The following is a 23,302-nucleotide window of genomic DNA, read 5'->3' on the forward strand; positions in this document are numbered from 1 at the left end:
GACACAATATTCCTATTTTTCTCTTACTGTTAGTAAACTTATCATCACCTGTTCTAAATCTATCAGGGATCCATGTTATTCACTCTGTCATTAATGTCCTTCCAAGATGTGTCCTTAGCCTATCTCTCCAGCCTCAGTACTGCCCTTCACATACCTTAGTTCAGTCACAAGAAAGTCTCTACTGGTTTTCACACATGCCTTATGCATTCTGAGCTCTAGCCTATTTGGTATGTGTCTTCTGACCAATTTCTGATTCAAATGCCACTTCTCCATGAAACAGTCCCTGCTTCCTGAAACAGAATGTGTGCCTATTTTAAATCTATACCTCAGACTATTTGTACCACAGCTAAGTTACTTTTTTTTACCTCTGTCTTATATTTTCATCACTTTTATATATGTTCCTAACATCTACTAGAGTATTTTCTCATTAAAGGAGAGGGGGAGTCTTAATTATTTCCCTCCATCTTGAGGACACTGTATATAAATGACACTCCTCTGAAGAATCTAATGCTTGTTGGTCATCTGTTTTTAGCTCCTTGCTGTGGTACCTAGCTATGAATGGGACTTCAGTATATGAGAAATTAAATGTATAGTCAAAATAGCTTATGTCAAAATGACTACATCACAATATCATGTAACCTAGCTTATAAATCATAGTTTATAATGGAATCACCAATTTTATGTCTCTCCACTAGAATGAGGTCTTCCAGAATTCAGGAACTATGTCATATCAGTCTTCATATGACCATTATCCAGCATGGAACCTACTGGGTTTATTCAAGGAGTAATGTGCTATTTCCCACAGCTTCTAACAAAATAGGATTAGATAAACTCTTGAAAGAAAATACATTGATAATGGAGAACTGGGAAATGAGGTAAGAAGGAGAGGATACAGAGTGGGAGGAGGGCAGGGAAGGGGAAGCTAAGAGAGAGGAGACAAAGGGAGGAAGGGAAGGGAAGAGTAGAGGAAGGGAGAAGAGAGGAAAGAGGAGAGCAGGGGAGGGGAGGAAAGAAAGGAGAAAAAGGAGCGTGAGATATTTTTAATTTTATCTGAAGAAGAGTACGAGTGAATTAAATAATATAAATATTTTAAATATATATCCCCTTAAAAAACCTGTTGCCGTTGAGTCGATTCCAACTCATAGTGACCCTAGAGGACAGAGTAGAACTGCCCCACGGGGTTTCCAAGGAGCGCCTGGTGGATTCAGACCGCCACGTTTTGGTTAGCAGCCCTAGCTCTTAACCACTATACCACCAGGGTTTCCATTAAGTATATATAAGCTATCTATTTATACACATACATACATGTATATCTTCCTTTATTTTATTTTATTTCACTTCTAATTTTGGGATCTCAAGTTCTGAGGGTTAAAGTAATCATACTTTTTAATGCAGGACACATTATCATCAATGACTTGTACGAGACACTTATTTTCTTTTATCCCTATTCTTCACCGCCATGTCTCTCCCTATTTAATATGTATCCTTATATTTATATTTCCTTGTAAAATGTGTTTCTTTGCTTTGTGTTTATATGTGCATTGTTAAATTATCTAAAAGATGCCTTACATGAGCATCTCATTCTGTTCCTTGCTATTTCGTTAGCCCTATCCTTTTAAGATCCACATTGTCACTGTGTGTACATCTAGTCCGTTGCTTCTATCTGCTGTTTAATACTCGCTGGTGTGTGTCTACCATATTTTTCCCCATCCACTCCCCCAGTAAAGGACACCAAAGCTCCCAAAACCCACTGCCATTGAGTCGATTCTGACTCATAGCGACTCCATAGGGTTTCCAAGGCTTTAAATTTCTACAGAAGTAGACTGACACATCTTTCTCCCACGGAACTGCTGGTGGCTTCAAACCATGGACTTTTTTTTTTTTTAAACCATGGACTTTTTGGTTAGCAGTCCATTGCTTTAACCACTGCACCACCAGGGCTTGAAGGACAGCAGGTTGCCTACAATTCTTTGACAACACAAACAACACTGTGATAGATATCCTCATAGCTTTTTCCCCTTATGAACCTGTATTAGAATTTGAGATATGGATCTGAAAGTGTCTTCACTGGGTCATAGGAACTGTCTAGGTGCTGACACATCACTTTCCAAGACAGCTGCATCAGTCTACATTCCCATCAGCAGCACATATGCCATGCTGTTTCTAAAAATGAGAAATTTACCAGGACCAAAATTCTGAGAATGCATAGGTATTTGTCACTCTGCAGTCCCTACTGTAATGACTGCATGTCCATAAATATTTGAACTATGTGCCTTCCATTGGCATAGTGTGACCTTTAATACGTCACTTTCTCTTTCTGATCTTTCCATTCTTTAAGTTAATGTCACGCATTCATTCAAGCAATACGGAGTACCCACAGTGCACTTACTTTATGACTGTATCACCTACTATATATATCGCTTCCTGGAATGGGAATTACCATAGCAGGTGATACAAAGACTGCAGTAAATATGATGGCTGGTCCTTGTACTTAGAGAGCTCTTGGAGATTCAGGGAAGTCTTCCCAGAGAAAGAGACATTTCATTTGAGACCCCAAAGGAATTGGCCAGTTGCAAAAGAAGGGCAAGGAGAGAATTGTTGAGTTGAAAATGGCAAGAATGAAGCTTATTCTGCCTAGAGAAAACCATGATGGCCAGCAGACCTAGGGAAGATCTTCCTCCAAGATGAGATCCAGCGAAGGAAGGTGGTATCCTGAGGTTAGAGTCAAGAGGGAGGCAATGGCATAGCAGGAGGCTTGGGGAGGCAGGCTGGTGGCACCAGACCATGTAGGGCATTACTAGACGTGGAAAGGATTTTGCATTAGAGGAAACGCTCTACGGATAGTAAAAGAGCATTCAAATATCACATAAAAGACAGGGTGAGGACTTCAACGATCCCTTCCAGTCATTTTATTCTGTGTTTCTAAACCTGTGCTTCTAATAAGATAGCCATTAGCTGCGTGTGGCTATTGAGCACTGGGAATGGAGGTGTGCTGTAAGTGTAAGATACACACTAGATTTTGAGCCTTCAGTACGAAAAAAAAGAAGGTAAAATATTTTATTAATAATTTTATATCGATTATATGTTGAAATGAATGTTTTGGATATACTGGGCTAAATATATCGTGAACATTAATTTCACCTGTTTATTTTTCCTTTTGTCAATGTAGCTACTAGAAAATTGTAAATTATGCCTGAGGCTTTTGTTATACATTTTGGACAATGCTGTTAAAAATCGCTTACTTCGTGGACAATCATAGAATGCTGAAGATCCATCTGGAACAAAGCTTTTGCTGATTGAAGTGGGGAATTTTCTCCATATTAAATCTGAACCGTACAGAAATTTATACCCAGCCCTAAGATGATTTCAACCAGAATCCTAGGGACAAAGTCATCTAGCTAGATTATATGCTGTACAGACTTCAGAAGAGCAGTTTAAGAGATTATGTGGGAGTTAAAATATATGCACATATCCCATTATATATTAACAAGATATGTGCTCAGAGAAGACTCCCACACACCACTTAGAATACTGGCTTAAATTCTTCTACCAGCAAAGTAACTTGAATAAGGAAGGAGGAAAAAAAAAAAAAAACAAAACAGCAGTAGTACAGTGAATGCTACATACTGTAGTTAAATGACAAGGATTGTTTTGCAAAAAATGAATGTTTCCTGAGTGTTCTTTAAAAAGTGTCTTGCCAAAATTTTTTTTTTTCAATTTTACATGGCCAACTAAAGAAACTCATTATTTCCTATTGAAATTTTATGATTGATCTTTTGCATATTTGAAGCAATTTTTCAAGCATTTATTAAATTCTGTTTTGTGCCAACCTGGTTCAACAAACTATATTTCTGGTCCTGAAGGACCTCATCGCCTGTTATGGATTGAACTGTATCCCCCGAAAATATGTGTTGTCAATCCTGTGGTTATAATCCCATTTGGGAATGGGCTGTCTTTGTTATGTTAGTGAGACAAGTTTCGTGTAGGATGTATTTGAGTCAATCTCTTTTGAGATATCAAGGAGATTCAGTGCAAGCTAGCAAGCAGAGATGGGGTGGATGGGGAGATGCCAAGCCACATGAAGACCGCCCAGAAGCAGAAGCTCAGAATAGAGAGAAAGGCTTCCCCTAGAGCCAGCACCCTGAATTCAGACTTCTAGCCTCCTAAACTGTGAGAAAATAAATTTCTGTTTGTTAAAGCCATCCGTTCATGGTATTCTGTTTAGCAGCACTAAATAGCAACCCCATAGGGCAGAACAGAACGGTCCCATAGGGTTTCCAAGGCTGTAATCGTTACAGAAGCAGACTGCTACATCTTTCTCTTGTGGAGCGGCTGGTGGGTTCAGACTGCCAACCTTTTGGTTAGCAGCTGAGCGCTTTCACCACTGCGTCACCAGGGCTCCTAGATAACGAAGACACTGCCCAACAGAAGAGATTGACGCAAAAAGAAAGAAAATAGTGTGAAAAGTCGAAGAACCAAATTACATCTAAAGGTATAAATATAGTATGTTTGTATCTGGGAGAAGGCATTTCTGTCTTACCAGCCTATATTGTCTATGCTTTTTAAAAATCAGACGCTTACATGCAGTCTAGAAATCTTTGAGCTACTTTTAAAACTGTCTTAGGTCCAATATGACCTATATATTGGAAATGACCTTTAATTTAATCTTTTCTTTGGAAGATCTGTCAAAAATTAAACAGGATGGATGTGTTTTTAATGGTGTTTTATATTTTATAATTGTTACTGTGTAGGTATGAGAGAAATAATATTGTTTCCAATCTCTTTGAACATTCTGGAAAAGGATTTTACAGATGCACCTAGTCAATGTGGCTCTGACACGACCATGTATAAACAGTGCACGTTGATTTACAGAAGAAATGTGCCACGATGGTAGCCACCATATTCGTTCCCCTCAGTGCCCCATTTACCCTAACGTATGCTGTAGATTTTCCTGGGTTAAAAAAAGCCCGGTGTTTTGACTCTACACATTTCCTACAGATGACCTGTTTTTATACTTCATTTGAAGCACTAGCTTCGAAAGACTGTACCTATGGCTTGTAGGATGACCCTATGACCATCTCTAAACTTTTCCAATTAAGGATCTTTTTTTTTTTTTTTTTTTGCCAAATTTCTCAATCTGAAACAGTGAACTAAACAGAGAGGCTAAAATTAGCTATTCAGATCTTTAGTTTTTAAAATATTTCAAAAACCACATTTTAAAAGGCATACAATATCACATTTTTATATTCAGGTGGCAACTGAGTTCAATGGGGACACTTCACTTTTCTCCAAATCATACAAGGTTGGTAGAGTATTGAAATATTTGACATTTTATTTCTATGTCTCTTAGGTTTTACATTTTCATTTGGTACCTAGACTTTGAGGCGAAAAAAGGAGAGACCTACATTCAGAAAACTACTTTGGATAATAAAAATATAAATGGACATCATTAAATTTTTGGAGTTTTAAAGAATATTAAGTGTTCCAGACTGGATAAGATAGAGTAAGTACACTTCACTCCATCTCTTGCGCTGAATAAAACCTAGAGAGAATGAATAGGGCAGCTCGTTGAAGACTCTGAAAAGAAGAAGATAAATTGGGGAAGAGGCCCAGAATCCAATTCCCACTGAATCAGTGGTGACTTCGCCATTTTCCCCCTCCAGTATCCCCCAACCAACACAGTAGTCACCAGGGAGTAGACAGAGAGAGCTCAGGAGAAGTCCTCTAGTTCTGGCTCAAGGAGCAGGAAAGGGAACTCAATATTCAGAGAGCATAAAAATCCCCACTATACCCCTCTTTCTCCCTTCTCCCATGGCCCAGTTCCCAAGCAATGCTGTGACTGTACGGGCAGTGGCTGGTAAAGGAGCCCACAGGAGCCAACTCTGAGAGAGAGGGAGTTTCAGTTCCAAGAGGATAGGGTCAACGTCCTTGTCTATATCATCCTCCCATTGTTTGACCCCGGATGCACACACTTGGGGTGATGTACAGCAGGGTGGGATAACTAAAACCCCAGCTTTCTAGCTGGAAGACAAAATGCAGGAGCCCCAAGAAAACAAAAGTATGAGGAGATGATAGAGAGGAAGGAACTTAGAAAATAAACTCCAAATAGTTCTTCATAAACTCCTGAACTCATCCCTAGGCTGTGCACATGTGGCTCTGATCCTTTAAGCATACGAAAGTTTCTGACAACTGAACTAAGGATAACATTGCTGCCCACTTCCCAGACTGGTTTCAAGGAGACACATAGAACGGACAGATCCAAATAGCTCTCTAAAGGCTTTGGAACTATGCCGACAGATACACTTCTGCGCACTTCCAAGTTTGGCCACTAGGGGGCACACATACTGGGCAACTCCAAATAGCCATCTAAAGGACTTGAAAATTAAACTGACGCTGGAAGCAGAGCATAGAGAAGGGAGGTTGGAACTTCAGGCTTGAACCTAACCAGGTTGATTGTCAACTAAAACAAAAATATCTGTACTCCACTGGATTAAAATAAGACCCAGAGCCTCATAATATAGTATTCCAAATGTTCAAGATAAAATAAAAAGCTACATGGTATTTGAAAATCGCGAGTTACACAGGAAAAAGTAATCCACAAACGTCAGTGATGAGATGACCAAGATGTTTAAATTATCTAACTCTTGAAACAAACAACTGGTAGTGGAAAATATAATAGGATTAATTTTCTCTTCTTGAGTTCTTTAAAATATGTTTGAGAGCTGAAACCAACAAAAGACATCCTCAGCAAATAAATAGAAGTATAAAGAGCCAAATGGAAATTTTAGAACTGAAAACAAAATAATCAATTTTTTAAAAAAAATTCTTTAATGAGCTCAATAGCAGAATAAAGGTGATAGAAGAAAGACTAAGTAAACTTCTAGGAAGATTAATAAAAAATTATCCAATTTGAAGAACAGAGAAAAAAATATTGAAAAAAATGAAAGGAGCCTTAGAGTTCTATAAGACAATTAACAAAACATCTAACATTCATGTCACTGGAATCCCAGAAAGGAAAAAGAATAAGTTCAGTGCAGGAAAAATATTTTCAAGAATAATGGCTGAAAATGTCCCAAATTTGACAAAGAGACCTAAACTACTGATTTGTGAAGCTCAAGGAACCCCAAACAGAAGAAACCCAAATAAATCCACACCCAGAGCCATAATAATGAAACTGTTGAAAATTAAAGACCAAAAAAAAAATCCTGAAAGTAGCCAAAGAAAAACGATACATTAACTACAGGGAACAATCATGGAGGCCAGAAGGAAGTGGCACAACGTTTTAAAAAGTTCTAAAAGAAAATAACTGTCAACTTAATATTCTATATCCAAAGGACATATCCTTCAGGAATGAAGGTGAAATAAAAATATTTTCAGATGAAGACAAATTTAGGGAATGCATTGCCAGCAGACCTGTTCAAAGGAATTGCTAAAGGAACTTTTTCAGACCGAATAGAAATGATATCAGAAGGAAACGTGGGACATCAGGCATGAAGAAAGAGCAACGGAAATGTAAACATCTGGGTAGTGACCTACTTTGGAAAAATCAGTCACTAAAAACCGCCTGGAGCCCAGTTCTACTCTGAGTCACATGGCGTTACCGTAAGTGGAGTCGACTCGACAACAGCTGGTAAATATACTAAGCCTATTCTTCTCTTCTTGAGTTCTTTAAAGTATGTTTGAGAGTTGAAAGCAGAAGTTATAACATTGTCTGATGGGATTTTCAATGTATATAGACAATCATAATACAAAGAAAGAGGTTAAAGTGGCTTAGATGGTGGTAAGGCTTCTACATTCTACGTAAAGTGGAAAAATATTAATTCTAAACAGACTGTGAACAGTTACATAGTATATTGTATTTGTATATTGTATATGTAATATATATGTATATACATTGAGAGAGAAATTATACACACACACACACACACACAGACCTAAGGAAAAACACAATAAATAAAATGGAACAGAGAAAAAATGTTCAAATCACCCTAAAGAAGTCAGGAAGGGGCAACAGAAATGTGAAACAGAGGGAACAAGCAGAAAATAAATAATAAAATGGTAAATCTAAATTCCAATATATCAATAATTACGTTAAATGCAAATAGTCTAAACATGTCTATTAAAAATCACAGATTTTAGGATAAAGTATCACTGACCTGCCAATGCTCTTCATTTTACAATGAAGAGTCAGATTCAGAGCGGTATAAATGTGCCCAAGATCCTTTCAGAGACCAGATCTAGATGAAAGTTTTCCTGACCCGCCATGTACTGTAAACTACTAATTTATTAAGTCCTCTCCTCCCGACCTATGGGGTGATAAGGAATAGGTGAATGGCACAGCTAGGCTACACTCTGCCAGAACTGAATTCAGAGTTCACTGGCATGGTAGTTCTGAGCCTGTGCCAGGGATTCTGTTACTAGCAGATCCACTGAGAAACCCACTCAGCATAAAATGGTAAATCTAAATCCAAACATCAATAATTATATGAAATGCAAATAGCCCAAACATACCTGTTAAAAGTCACAAATTTTAGGAGAAAGTATATTAGACGATATACATACAAGGAGTTAGTCAAAGATGGACGGAGTGGCAGCAAACCCTACTGAAGGATCATGGCTATAGCTTGATCACGTACAATGTGACATTACTCACTTTTCTGTGCCAGAGATTTGGCCCCATAGAGATCATAGTAGAACAGACCCAATTCTCAGTCTCCTCCTATAAAAAAACAGTTGCCGTCGAGAGTCGATTCAAGCAAGTCCGTGTCACCCTTGTCCATAGGTATGCATATGTGTTGGGATGTGCCAGCACAGGCTACCTGCTAATACTGACAGTGAGGCTATACCTCAGGTGGGACCACCGATTAACGGGATGTTGATTGCCATTCTCCTGTTTAACCAGATATGCTGAGCCAAAGGAGTCTCTGCTTGCTCATTTCTCGGTTCATGATTCAGAGAGTAGTGTCATTCTAATCCGTGGTAGCCGAAAGAAACACATCTCCTTATGATTCCAGGGTGCCCTTCGTTGTTTTCCTATAGGAGACACCTAGACAGCATTGGGCATATAATCAATTCATTTGCTTTCCTTGTCGTACAGCAGATCAGTGATGATCAGAGAAACAAGGAGCCTGAAGAGCAGTTCAGTTCTTAAGCTGTGCCTTATAGGCTGGCAGTGTTAAGGTGAGCACAGGACCTGCAGCAGCAGGATGTAGCCAGTGGGAAGGGCTCTGGTCATGCCCAGTGCAAACCTCAAGGGCAGTTCATGACAGGGGCTTCTAATGACTTCCCCCATATCAAGCTTATCTTTTTTTCCTTATTGATGAGGTCTCAGTTATGGCTAATGAGATATACTTGCTCTCGACTCACTTCCAACTCATAGCAACCTTATAGAACAGAGTAGAACTGCCCCAGAGAGTTTCCAGCCAGGGGCTAATGGATTCAAACTGCCAACCTTTTGGTTAGCAGCCATACACTTAACCACTGGGCCACCAGGGCTCCAATGAGATATAAGCGGAGGGTGTCTGAAAGAGGGGTCTCCCGGGTACAGAAACCACTTTTTCCCATTTCCCTGTTTCCTTCTTCTTCTGCCCTAAGATGTGGACATGATGTCTATAACTCAAGAAGTTATTTTGGAATTTTGAAGGCACGCTACTTGGAAGGAAAAAAATAGAGAATTGCAGAGACTTTGATCCTGATGTCTTTGAATGGTCCAAATAATACCAGCCACACTGGCATTCAGACTTGTCATTGATTAAAAAAAAAAGCCCTAATTTATTTACGCCATCACTTCATAGTGATAAAAGTAATATGCCAAGCAGATCTATTATAGGAGTATATTTCTGAGGTGATGCAAGCTAACACAGGAATTTACTACTCAAACATTTAGGGAAAAAATGTAAGCTAATTCAGAGCTAAGTCAGTCAACCAAGTAGTGTGAAACTCTGTAAATGCAGAGAAGTAGCCACAAGAGGAAGGGATGAAAACAGAGTTGACAAAAACAAGCATGCCTAGGCCAATGCAATTCATGCATTACAGGCCCTCTTACTATGCTCCGCTTGTATGTGGCTTTGTGTGCTTCTCTGGGGCGGGGACATATTTTTAGCGACAGAAAATTGCAACAATAGGCAGGGCTAATACATGAGTATGTATGTAAAAAACATAGCACAGTGATTAAGATATGTTGCCTTTTAGATAAACTTGTCAAAAAGGGTTAGGAAGTAACACGACAATACTGATAATATTTAAATTCCGAAGAAAAAGAATTGAAAGCTCATACTCAGAGAATGCATATTACTTTCATATAAGGTGAGGTGATGCTTGCTAGCACAGAAATTAACTACGCAAAATTTTGAAGAAAAAAAAGTAAGTTCAGAGCTAAGTCAGTCAATCAAGTAGTGTGAAAGTGTGTAAATGCAGAGAAGTAGGTTGCTCAGAGAAGAAAACTTTGAACAGGAGTTTGAAGAGATCTGGCAATTGTTACTGGTGTAAGTAAATACAAATTTTAAATTACGTAATAAATTAGTGAATCATTGCAAAAACAAGTAATGATTCTGATAAATCCAATGACTGTAATTCTTTGAAGGATTGTTAGAGTAACAAAATGAAGAAAGGTGAGATCATTGAAACTGGGGCAAAACCATGTGTCTTTTTTAAGAGCACATATTTCATAAAGATACAGGCCTTCCATCTGAATGGTCACCTCATGCACATCACCCCAAGTAACCGAGGGGAGAAGATGAAGTGCGTTGCCGTTGATCCCTAAAAGCGGATTTCCAGATGGATCACTAAGTTGTAGAGGATTCATGATTAATCATTGAATGAGAATTTGGTAGTACATCTGGAAAATTCCAAACATATGTCTATTGAGGTTTATTCTTCTCAAAGACTTACATCAGATCGGAATTATTTATATCATTCTCGTAACAAACCTCCACCTTAATTTGAACCACAAACATTAAAAGTTGAAAAACTATTGAGATGTTTTAATAGAAATGAACCTAAATGTTTAAAATGTTTTAGTGAGGTTGTCAAAAAAGCGAATGCAATCTTAATATAATATGGTAATAATATCCAGAATGAGGGAGCTTCTCTGGGACTGGTTAAATTATATCAGAACTATATTATACACTCCAAGTTATTAGGGTTTGTTCAGAATTAAAAAAACAGGATGATAGACAAGCATAAACTATTTAAAAGATGTGAAAATGTTTCAAGCGAGTAGAGGAAATTTGAAGAGAAGAGGAGGAAAGGACAATGATCTTGAAACATCTCTACGACTTTTCCTGTAAGTGGAGGGTTAAACTGACATGAAGTAGCCCCAGGGAGTGAAACTGAAAGGGTGCCTAGATGCCACAAAAGAGCAATTTAGTTCATAGAAGGAAGAACTTTATAAAACCAGTACTGGCCACAAGGGGAAAAGGCTGCTTTGGGAGGTAATGTAGTTACAATCATCCCAAGTAGTAAAACATACGCTATAATCGGTGGAGGAGATTCAAGAATAATATGTAAGGCTGTCCCAGGTGATCATGAAGTCCCATAGAACCTTGAGGTTAGGACCTGAAATGACTGCTTGAAGTGACATTTTAAGAAGCGTTTAGTAATCACCTAGTCCTAGCAGGGATTTTCTGGGAATGAAAAAGTAGATACGGTATAACCGCTGATCTGGAAGACTCGATCTGCATTCTCTAGTTTCCTGTGTGACAGTCATCCAAAAGCACTGGACGTACCAGACAGAGGACTTGTCAGATACACCTGTCTTCTCTAAAAATGCAGCAGTTTCTCTCTTCCTCGGTGACCTCTACAAAGCCTGATGCATAGCAGGCATTTAATGACTGCTTGGGCAATGGAATTGCAATGACTTTTATTTGCTCCCCAAGGCTTACAGCAGTAGCTTTAGTTCATCAATATTTACATTCCTCTGCAGGTTTTTCCAATATCCAATGAAATACGATAGGATAGGAAGTACTTTTATTAACAGGTAAGAGTGATTTGTTAATTTTTTCCTATGCATCACTCATTTCCATTTCCTCTTGATAAACATGCTGTGAGTCTCTCTCAAATATTCACCCCTCATCTATACAGACCTGTGTCTTTGGGGAAGACCAGCATCTAACATCCAGGTCTAGGAAAAGGCCCTGGCTGGCTTAAACTAGTCAAGACATCTCAAATTCCTGGCCACAGTGATTCATTAAAGCATGGACGCCTGACCCAAACTGGACCAATGAGATGTGAGGAGATGTTTTCTGGGGACTCTAAGAGAGAATAACCAAAAACTAAACTCATAGCTGTCTGGTTGGTTCTGACTCATAGCAATCCTGTAGGACAAGGTAGAATTGTCCCCATAGGGTCTTCAAGACCGTAATCTTTATGGGAGCAGACTGACACATCCGTCTCCCGTGGAGCAGCTAGTGGGTTCAAACCGCCAACCTTTCGGTTAGCAGCCAAGCGTTTAACCACGGTGCCGCCAGGGCTCCTTCGAAGAGAGAACAGAGGATGTAAAAAATGGGTTGTCTGCTAGTTCTAATATACTTTCTGATTCCAAGAGGGAAGTTATTATACATGGAGGTGGGCAGGGGCTGGGAAAACCAAAGACATATTAAGCATCAAACGGTGATGTTGTGAACCTGCAGATGAAGCTTCAATTTGGGTCGGGGATTCTGTTAAGAGCAATCAGTAGCATCCTAACAGATACAGACACTCAAACAAACCTAAGAATGAAGGGGCAACACTTTGAATAACTTTTCATTTTTATTAATGTAAACTCAGGTGTTTTTCGGTTTTTTTTTCCACCTTCTTTTTTGGACATACTTTGCTTTTGTCCTTCAATGACTGTTTCCCAAATAGCAACTGATTTGCTTTTCTTCATACCTTATATTCAAACAATTTCCTCCACTTAAGGGGCCCTTGTTGTCTCTCTTTTTTTTTTTTCCTCAGTAAATAGCATTCCTTTCTTCCCTTTTCAAAGCCCGTCTTCCCTAGGGGCTTCATTGTTTAACCATCAACGCTACAGAAAATCTTAATCACACACCTATTATGATATATACCCTCAGGTATTACATTATTCAGTTATGCATCTGCCTTGCTCGGATTTTTTGAGACTGTGACTTAGTTTATGGTCTCTAAACTCACCCCAGCCTCTAGTTAGTAACTTGTGAATAAAAGAATGGATGAATGTGCTCGAGTTCTTAATCCTGGAAAAGCAAGGTATCAACTCTACCACAGAATGAGATATTTATATTGTTCAAGTGGCTTCAAAGTTAGAAAGTAATTTTTACTTTTGACTGTAGTGCCCAATAAAAAAAAGAAAGACCTATTCTACATCCGTAAAACCATCTTTGATCATTTTACATGACACAGCACTTTTTCAGCGAAACATTATAGGATAGACACACTAAAAAAAAAGAGACTTCCCAAACAAGTTTAATGTAAAAAAAAAAGTGCCAGTATTTTGTCTACATGCATGAGCATCTCAAGATTTTAATTGCTTTTCACTTTAGGAAGGTTGTGATGTATAAACATTTTACAAATCTGATCTCAAAAAAACAATGAGAATATTCTGTGCTTTAAAGCAAAAAGGAAACATTAATTTGTTCAGTTTCTCATACAACATGTTTATTAAACATTTCAGTGTCAATAATTTCTTAAGATGGTAACATTCAACCGTGTAATGTAGCTAATACCAGTTCTATTCATGGGAGTATATTTTGAACTTTCGGAATAACTTCGAGTAAAATGAATGCCACTGTCATCAGATTGTGCTTGGAGCAAAGACAAAGAAACATCAGCTCATTCTTTCCAACGAAAACAACATCTAATGATGCAATTTTTATGACGATGTTACTTTACTGCTTTCTGTAATGTTCAATATTTTTCGTTTTGCTTCCGTTTTTTACTGAAGCTCAATATATCATCTCTGAATATTAGAAATTTTCACTAAATTTAGTTTTTAAATATTGAATTTTAAACTTGGGCTCCAGGAAAAATCCTGAAAAATAAAGACTGGTATTTTGCATCTTTTTCCTGCCCTCAGCCATAAATTTTCAATCTGATATGACTGTTCATGGAATCTGTAACTGGAAGTAGAGCTTCTTAAAACAACTTGTTAGAAATAAATAATAATTTTCTTTCCACCAAAAGGGGATTCGGAATCACTGAAATTCTGAAGGAGCATGTGCTTTAATTGTTATTCCCACCTGTTTCTTTTTTTTTATTATAAAGTGGCATTTTGTACTATCATTAGAAATATACATTCATATAGAAAGTTTTGCATTCAAATCTCTTTATTGTTGGATTATCTATGACTGAAGACCACACATCAAATAAAAACTCTATATAATATATCCTTATTTCAGAAGCATATGTATATATACACATATATATTTGTAGAACAATCCACTGTTTTAAATGTGATTCTGATTTAAAAAAATGCTATTTACAATTTTTCTGACAGAGAAATAACCTCAGCCTTTTATGGTCTTAAAATGAGAAGGGAATTTTATACTTGAATGTGTTTCACCTGTGCAGACGAAATTAAGCAACATTATGGAAAATCTTCTCAGAGCAAGGCTTTGTAGACTAAGCCATGGGGGCAGAAGAGTAGATTTGCTATTTCTGGGTCCGTGTTTTTAAAAAAATTACTGTTGATATAGTCATGCTTCTTCACCAAGAAGTCAGTCTTCCAAAACTAGGACTTCCAAATTTTCAATAAACAAGAAATGGAGTCATTCTTCACCCTTTAACACGCTCATCTCTGGGTAGTGGTACCCCAGGTCCACCAATCTAGATATATATTTACAGTGCTGCCATTTTCTTAAATAGATGAGTTCTTTTAAACCAGCGGTCAGGATTCAATGAGGCTCCATAAAGCATCCCATTGCATCACACTGATGTCTCTTTATCGTGCCGTCTATAGTGGTTAAAAATGTGCTATGAAATTGATATATAAAATTCAAAGCCCAAACTATTGCTGTGCCCAAGAGTTAGCTGGCTCGCTGTCCTCCCGTCTCCTGAAGCATGAAAATCTCTGAAATAGCAAATGGAATTTCAGCGCCATTTTATTTCTAAGCCCCAGACTTGTAGCTTAACAATCAAGCAAGGTGTATTGGCCAGAAAACTATTTTCTGGAACTCTCAAAGGTTTTGCTTTCATTCCTAAGCCCATTGATTTTAAAACATACTGCAAAAAACTCATAGAATAAACATGTCTTAACTTATAGCTACACAGCCAGTTACAAAGCTTTACTAAAATCCATATTTGTTCCTGAGAATATCCCAATGCATTAAAAAAAAAACAAAAAAACATTTCACTTATAGGAAAATAAACAATGAATGAACTGGAGACCCAGAAATTGGAACAACAAAAATCAAAGTAGAGAATTATGTTACTTGGGATAAAACTGGAAAACAAAGCATTTAAACTATCATATTTTTGGAAGAAATGAGACAATTATATACTTACATGTACTAATATTCTTAAAACCTAGACAGTGAATACTGACTTTTTCTAGTAAAGATTTTTATGTGCTTCAAAAGGAAGCAGCAGTTAAGCAAATATTCACCCTTTGCTCTAAACCACAATGTTTATCAGCTTGGTGTGTAAAAGAAGTAATGAGGTTTCCAATTCCATTTCTGAAATGAATTGGAAATAAGATAAAGCAAATTTACAAAACATTTTACTGTGGTGAATATTTATATAACATAATATGAGCAAAACCCACAAATTCTCTGTTTCTCAACTGTTCTCAGGAAGAAGACACATTTAAGTCTAGATACCAACAGATGGACCGCCATTGAAAATAAGGGTGGGGAGTTTGGTTGCAGATGCATACCTCTATCATGTTTTCATGATTAACTGGATTTAACGTATTCTGTTACGAACTCATCAATGTAATTGCTAACACTTTTTGAGAATATCAGCTGTGTTTTTCATGAGTGTGTATGTGCACGTGTGTCTGTATCACCACAAAAGCTCAAGTTACTCCATGCGAAAAGATCCTATGACCATTTTGTAGAAGCCTCTTTTTAATTTTTGCAGTGAAAATCAGGTTTTGTGCTTGGAATGTGTTTGGTCCTGGGAGTGACACGTCCATTTTTAATCTAGCTGAATCAAGATGGACAAGGAGAAATAGGGCCAGATTTGTATTATTATTATTATTTTTTTACAAGGGTAGTCATTGCCTTGAAGAGCAACGTTCCTTTTTTAAAAATTTAAATGTTAGTTTATTGAAATTATTTGTTAGCTTCCAAAATTTTGACTAAACAAATCTCTCTTGCAACTCCGTGTTCAAAATCCTGGTCTAGGTGCATAATTTTTGTTCTTAGCAACTGCTTAGACAAATTCCTCTATTTCATTTTCTGCTAACCTCCTAATAACATAAATAGGATACTTGGTGAAGGATACGAACCACTATTGAAGAATAATGATTGTGTAAGAGTGAGGGAAATGGTGACCTTGAAAGATACAGTAACCAATGGCAAGGTCATTGATGTGAGGGTTTAGAGCTTTTGCAAAGTGTATATATTTTATGGAGTCATATTTGGAACAGTACATGCTGAACAGTAGAGCTATAGGAGAAGTTACATGCTAAGTCTTCTTATTGATAATACCCATAAATCTGCATACATTTTTTAGCATTCTGTTGTGTTTGGTTTGGTTGGAATTTGGATGTCTCTACACCATTCCTGATTTGTAGGACTACGTAAATCTATTTGTTCCAAGGCAATTCATATATTCCCTAATATTTTTCTAACACTTCAGCATTCCTAGCTATTCACTGGCTGCTCTTACACTGAGTTCTTTTTCGCTTCTTTAGGCCCTTCGCTCAATTCTGCCTGTTGGAGCCACAGCTGTTAATTCCATATTATTTTGCTATGTCCTCTGAAAATTCAATGCATTACTAGTAACTTCCAGTGTTCTAGAAGACAGACATATTGTCAACTAGATTCATAAATGAGGACGTATAGCAACAAGCAAGGCACTGGCTTCGTAAGGAATTTCACAGCCGTGCCTCCCCATTTATTGGCAAAGTTTGGAAAATGCTGTAGACATAAACCACTGGTAAGGTAGAAAGGCAAATGCAATTTGCTTTCCTCAATTTTCTTGGACTAATTACCTTGTGTAAAAGGCCTCTTCCTTCTTTCCTGCTACAAAAGATGGTGGAAAACCCTCTGAGACAGCTAGACATGCACTATACTCTCAAAGGTGTCCACAAAGCAATAGGTCAGACTAAACGGTAAGAGCAAGTAGCTTGTACCTCGCTGCCTGGACATGGCAGCAACACAGAACCCCAAAAGTTACTTTAGCCTTAGAACAGAACTCTTTCTCCTGAACTGCTAAAAAACAGAGATCCTGGATGAAAAGCTTTGATGAAAATAGGATAGGTATTCTACTAGGAGGATCTGAAACTGCTTTTACGAAGGTATAAAATCTGCTAATACCATTAGATTCAATATGAGACTATCCTTTTGCAGAAAACAAAAATAACAGCTTCAAGAATCATTTTTTAAAACTTTTCTTGGTCTTAAATGGTTCCAGGTTACATATATGCCTTAGAGGCATTAGAAAATTCTATAATTCATACGTGTTCAATTTCAAGGAAAAAAAGATCCTAGCCATAGGATATAATTATGTGTCAATTTGCAGAGGCCCAAAGAAAATACAAAATAAAACAAAGCCACATATCACAACACTATCCAGAGTTTAAGCTGTTCAGGGTATTACATCGATTGGTAAGGTCAGTTCTCCAAAAGCCTTTTATTGAAGATAATAACTTTATTTCATCTTTGTTATAGTTATATCTTTGTTACAGTTAGCCCTCAGTTAATAACAGACCAGTTGACTTGAAAATGCTTGTGGAGTCCTGATTTATTTATTTTTTCCTTTGCTTTTTGTGTGCTAATTTTTGTGCATGTACACTTCCTACCACATCGCAACAGGCAAGCTTTGGGTTCATTTTCTCGTCCTACACAAAGGAAGATTTTGAGAGCAGAATCTTAGCCACTAGGTCCTGCGTTGTCATTTTTTTTTCCTCTCTTGGGTGGATTTATTGGAAGGGAATGGGTACAGGGGAGGGAAAGAAAGGGAAAGGACGCGAAAGGGAAGAAGGAAAGAGTTCTCAGCTATGTGGATTCTTGATTCACGACTTTGCCTCCATTCATGGTTGGTGTTCCAGAACTTTTCCTTGAGCGCCCTTGTTTTTCTCCAATTTCATGTAGTGATGGTTCTCTGTACATACACACTGAAAAGCAAAATCGTAACAATTAGTATGAGAGTGGACAACTGAGTTGGCCTCAATAAATTTCTCAAATTTGATTTGATAACATTCTACCCTCACCACCTAGCTCCTCTTCCCATTGCAAAAGAGTTTTAACTTGACAATCCAGTCAGCGGATACCCATGGTACTCTTCTGATGGTGTCAGCCACAGACTTTTAAGTCTCCTTGAACTGTAGACATGTGAGAAGTTTCTGTTCTCTTACAGATAAGGCTTGAGCCTTTACAGTCTCCTAACCTATATAACAGGATTTTCATCCAGACTTAGAGGAGACAGCGGATATATAACATTTAAGGGAGAGAAATAGCTCTTTTGCTTTTTCAGTTCTTAATATGAAATCTAGTCCGGGTAGGAAAAAAAAGTCTTTATTTACATGGTTCTAATTTTTATCCCACTAAAAGAAATATGACATTGTTGCATCAAATTGAAATATTTATTGCCAATTTGCAGGGCATCCTACATAAAATGATAATGGGAGGAAGGGCAGAAAAGGGGGGAAAAAGATAAAGCAACTTCCCCAATTGCTGCAGATTTCCTTCCGTTCAAGAAACAAGTACAGCCAGGGCGTCTTAGTTATTCGTCGATAGGGAAAGCGACTGTGCAACCGGGAGATTCCAGTTCACGTCTATCTAAGCAGTTCCTTTTCTCTTCTATTGTTTTGTCTGGCGCTAAAGCTCAGTCATCTGTGAGTTATCGTGGTTGCTGATGCATCATTGCTTAGAAAGAACAGTGTGCTTTTCATTCATATATCTTCTTTTAAAATAGACTCGATTAGCATATTGAAACACTAATACAGCTTCATTATACTATTGTGAGATCGACAAGTATGACTGTACAAGAGGATATTAAATACTTCACTTAAATGTCAGCAGTTATTTTCATCCTTGGCTTAGGAACAAACAGTTAAGTACCTCCCTCTATGGAACCATCACTACAGTGGTTTGATAATCTGCACGTTATATCCAACATCAAATAGCTTTTTTCCCTGGGGCTTTGCCCTGGTATTGGAGACCTGAACATCGTAGGACTGAGCAGTTGCCATATGGTGGGAGCCACACTGCCTGGGTCAGGTTCTGGCTGAAGCATTTACTAGCTCTGTCAACTTGGCTACATTTTCACAACCGGACAATAGCATTTTTATGAGGATTAAATGCCTGGCATATAGTAGGCTCTGAAAGATGTTAAAGAAAGTGAAGAAGCTGATCTTGTATGAGAATTTTGGGTAACAATATCAGAGAATGTAGGGATAAATTGTTTTGGCTGAAGGTAATCTAAATTTGAAACTAGACTAACAGAGTTGATACATGAGTAAGATTCTCCTAGACTAGTTCAGTAATGAAGAGACCAGTTTCCCTCAACACGCTCAGTACTAGACCTTCCTAAACATTAACACACATTTGAATCACCTGGTGGTGCAGTGGTCAAGCATTCGGCTGCTAACCAAAAAGTTGGCAGTTCGAACCTACCAGCCGCTCCTTGGAAACCCTATAGAGCAGTTCTTCTCTGTCCTGTAGGGTCACTATGAGTCAGAATCCACTGAACGGCAACGGGTTTTTGGTTTAAGGTTACTGGGGGTGCCACGGTTAAGCAATCAGCTGCTAATTCAAAGGTTAACAGTTCGAACGCACCCAGCGCCTCCGAGGGAGAAAAGACCTGGTGATCTGCTTCCGTAAAGACCACATACAACAGCACAAGGCTATCGCTGAATTACAGATTCTGACTCAGAAGGTCTACAATGGGCTTGAGAGTCTGCATTTTTAATAAGCTCCCCGGTGATCCTGATACTGCTAAAACCCAGCCACACTCGGAATAGCACAAAATATACATACGAAATATGCATGTTACTATATTATGTAAAATTATTAAACCTCTATATTTGAAAATTCGATTGTAAAATATTTCCATTATTTCACTGCATGCCTCCTTTCATATTCCCCAAGGACTGAGCGTCTTTGGCCTAAGTAAGAGAGCGTACATACGAAAGACACCAGTTCAGGCTGAGTTTATCCTGCAATTTTTAGATGGCTCCAGTTGCAAACTCAAGACTCTGCCTTTTTTTAAACAAAAGACGATCCCCAAAGACACTTACAGAAAATCCCTGGAGTTTTTAAGTTCCTCTAGTCTAACAGTTCTTTCCAGTATTTCTGTTATGTGCGAAGTGTCAAAATATCTCAAATAAAAGCATATGCCAATATGTGCAAAATATAGCCATTTGTGTATAATTGCTTAATGCAGTCTTCCCCAACTCTCTAGCCTGGTTAACTGTGAAAACCCGTACGTTCCCAGCCCCCATCACATACTCCTAAATTAGAGTCTGAATAATAGATGCAGAAAATCTTGTCTTTTTTTAAAAATAAAGAATAGATTTTTAACCCCAAATTTCTTAAACTTCAACTCAGAGGTACTTGAAGAATTGCTATTTTCTAATTCCCATTAAATCATGCATTTTTATAATTTTCGTGACTGGGTCTCTTGGAGTTACAATTTCTTTTTAATTTTCTTATGTCATAAATTCTACCCAAGAGACTCTTTTTTAATTTTATATTTCTTGCCCTTTCTTGCGCATAAAATACTTCAGTTGTGACAACATGAAACTTTACCATTATAATTACTGCTCCAGATAACTTTTCACTTTCCAGATAACTTAACCCTGCTGGCCCTTCCTGGGAAACAAAGTATCAAGTCTCCAGAGGGGTTTCCAACTTGACAGCTGAAAATTTACTGTTTTCCAAAAAAAAAAAAACTCACCATCCCTTATCAAGGTGTGCAATTTGCTCTTCTCCTAGGACAACTCAATCACTAACTTCCAGATATTTTTCATTAAATGAAAAAACCCATTGCCGTCGAGTTGGTTCCGACTCACAGCGACCCTATAGCACAGAGTAGAACTGCCTCATTGGGTTTCCAAGAAGTGGCTGGTGGATTTGAACTGCCGACCTTTTGGTTAGCAGTCGAGCTCTTAACCAGGGCTCCTTCATTAAATGCAGTAATAAAATCCAGAGTTTGGAAAAACTGTGGCCCATATCTCAGGCAGAGAATGTTGAGTAATAGGTGGGTTTTCCAGTTCGCTGAAAACAACTGCTCTTGTTCCCCAGTAAATCAAAAAGGCATTTGAATTTCTATATTCCAGCTTCCCGAATGAACTCTACACTTAGAGAAAGCAAACTGAGGTCATTCTATGAGTTGCGTGGAAATTAAAAAAAAAGAGGGAGCAAAATCTTTATCAAATTCAGTCATTATAATTTCTTGAGCTTTAATTTTCATTATTTGCAGACTCTGGGATGTCAGTGATGCTGTCTAATTTAAGAAGCTGACAAACCAAGGGCCATGAATCTCTATCAAGTTTTCGAATTAAAATGTAAATTAAAGATCATCATCCAGTAAGAAAGCACAATGCATTTCTCTTCAGTCATGTCTCTGGTTCTGATAGTCGTATTAACACTCCGTGACGGTACTATTCTAACTACATACAATAAAATGACGAAACTAAATTCCCAAAATGGAAGGTGTGGTGTTCCTACCCTGTGTTGTAAGTCCAAAATGGAAACCAAAACCACCAGGATGTCTACAACTACCGTAATAATAGCCTAAATAAATCTACTATTTCAGAGGGTTCAAAGCCAGTTTAAATTCATTAACTCATTTAATTATTATAATAACCCTGTAAATAAAGATGGCCAGGAATTATTATCTCCGTTAAAAAAATGTAAAACAACCTAAGCGACATCCCTAAAGTCAAATGGTCAGTAACGCAGAGCCAGGGTGAGACGGTAGGGGTTCAAAGTCATAGTCAAGGTTTTTAAATAAAAGCAGAAAAGCAAATAAACATGGAACAAATGGTGGGCTTTTATCAGACAATGTTTAAATTATTATACACATATATTATCTAATGTGTGAGTTGGCCTTGCCTCTACCAAATATTACTAATGTCATATAGACATAGTAATGAAAACAAATGCCCGGAATGTAAGCTATAAGCAAAGAAGTGACTATTAAAGCTAGAGATGTCCCATTTACATGCGAACACCCAACAATTCCCAATCATCCAAAAACATCAGTTTTAGGACTGTGTTAGAGAAGAGGGAGTTGAGCTATAACTAAGGGTGTGTAAGGCTAGAGAGAGGATAGAAGAAAATGAAGAGGACACCCTAGAACTGCACTGTCCAATATAACAGCCATTTAAGCCACATGAGACCATTGGACCACTGAACACCTCAAATGTGGCTAGTCATAACTGAGATGTGCTGTAAGTGTAACATACATGCTAAATTTCAAAGACTTGGTACAAAAGTAGAGAATAAAATGTCTCATTAGTGATGTTTTATATTGATTACATTTTGAAATTAAAATATTTTGGATATACTGCATTAAATAAAAAAACTCAAGACGGTTGAGTAGATTCTGACCCAAGGTGACCCCATGTGATGGAGTAAAACTGCTCCATAGGGTTTTCTTGGTTGTAATCTTTACAAGAGCAGGTTGCCAGGCCGTTCTTCTGCAGGGGCACTAGGTGGGTGTGAGTCGCCAACCTTCAGGTTAGTAGTTGAGCACAGAACGTGTATGCCACCCAGGGACCTATTTGGGTTAAATATATTATTCAAATTTATTTCATTTTTTTTTTGATTTTTTTAAAATGTAGTTAGTAGAAAATTTAAAACAACATACATGTTGTTAGGTGCCTTCCAGTCGGTTCTGACTCATAGTGACCCTGTACGACAGAGTAGAACTGCCCAGCTCATGTTACATGTCTGTTACACAGTCATGTCTTAGAAGTTTGTTATTCTCTAGAAGTTTTTTATGTTTACTTTGTTTAAGATTTGCAATCTTTTTTTAAAAATTTTTATTGATTTATTGATTGAGCTCTAGGTGAAAGTTTACAGCTCAAGGTAATTTTTAATTCAAAAATTCATACATACATTGTTTTGTGACATTGGTTGCAATCCCCACAATGCGACAGTATGCTCCCCCTTTCCACCCTAGGTTCCCTGTGTCCACTCATCTAGTTCCTGTCCCTTTCTGCCTTCTTATCCTG

At 37.8% G+C, this 23,302-nt stretch overlaps 1 protein-coding gene across 2 annotated transcripts in view; it reads right to left on the reverse strand.

Annotated features, from left to right (window-relative positions):
• Nucleotides 1-17,885: 17,885 nt before the first annotated feature.
• Nucleotides 17,886-23,302, reverse strand: part of FGF12 (fibroblast growth factor 12) — a 587,132-nt gene continuing 581,715 nt past the window's right edge. For both annotated transcript variants that reach the window (XM_004373566.3, XM_004373565.3), the window contains one exon: nucleotides 17,886-18,235. In XM_004373566.3, coding sequence (XP_004373623.1) covers nucleotides 18,117-18,235 — 119 coding nt within the window. In that variant the 3' untranslated portion in view covers nucleotides 17,886-18,116. The remainder of the gene's footprint in view (nucleotides 18,236-23,302) is intronic.

This window comes from Trichechus manatus, unplaced genomic scaffold, assembly GCF_000243295.1.
Source record: "Trichechus manatus latirostris isolate Lorelei unplaced genomic scaffold, TriManLat1.0 scaffold00026, whole genome shotgun sequence".
Lineage (NCBI taxonomy): Eukaryota > Metazoa > Chordata > Mammalia > Sirenia > Trichechidae > Trichechus > Trichechus manatus.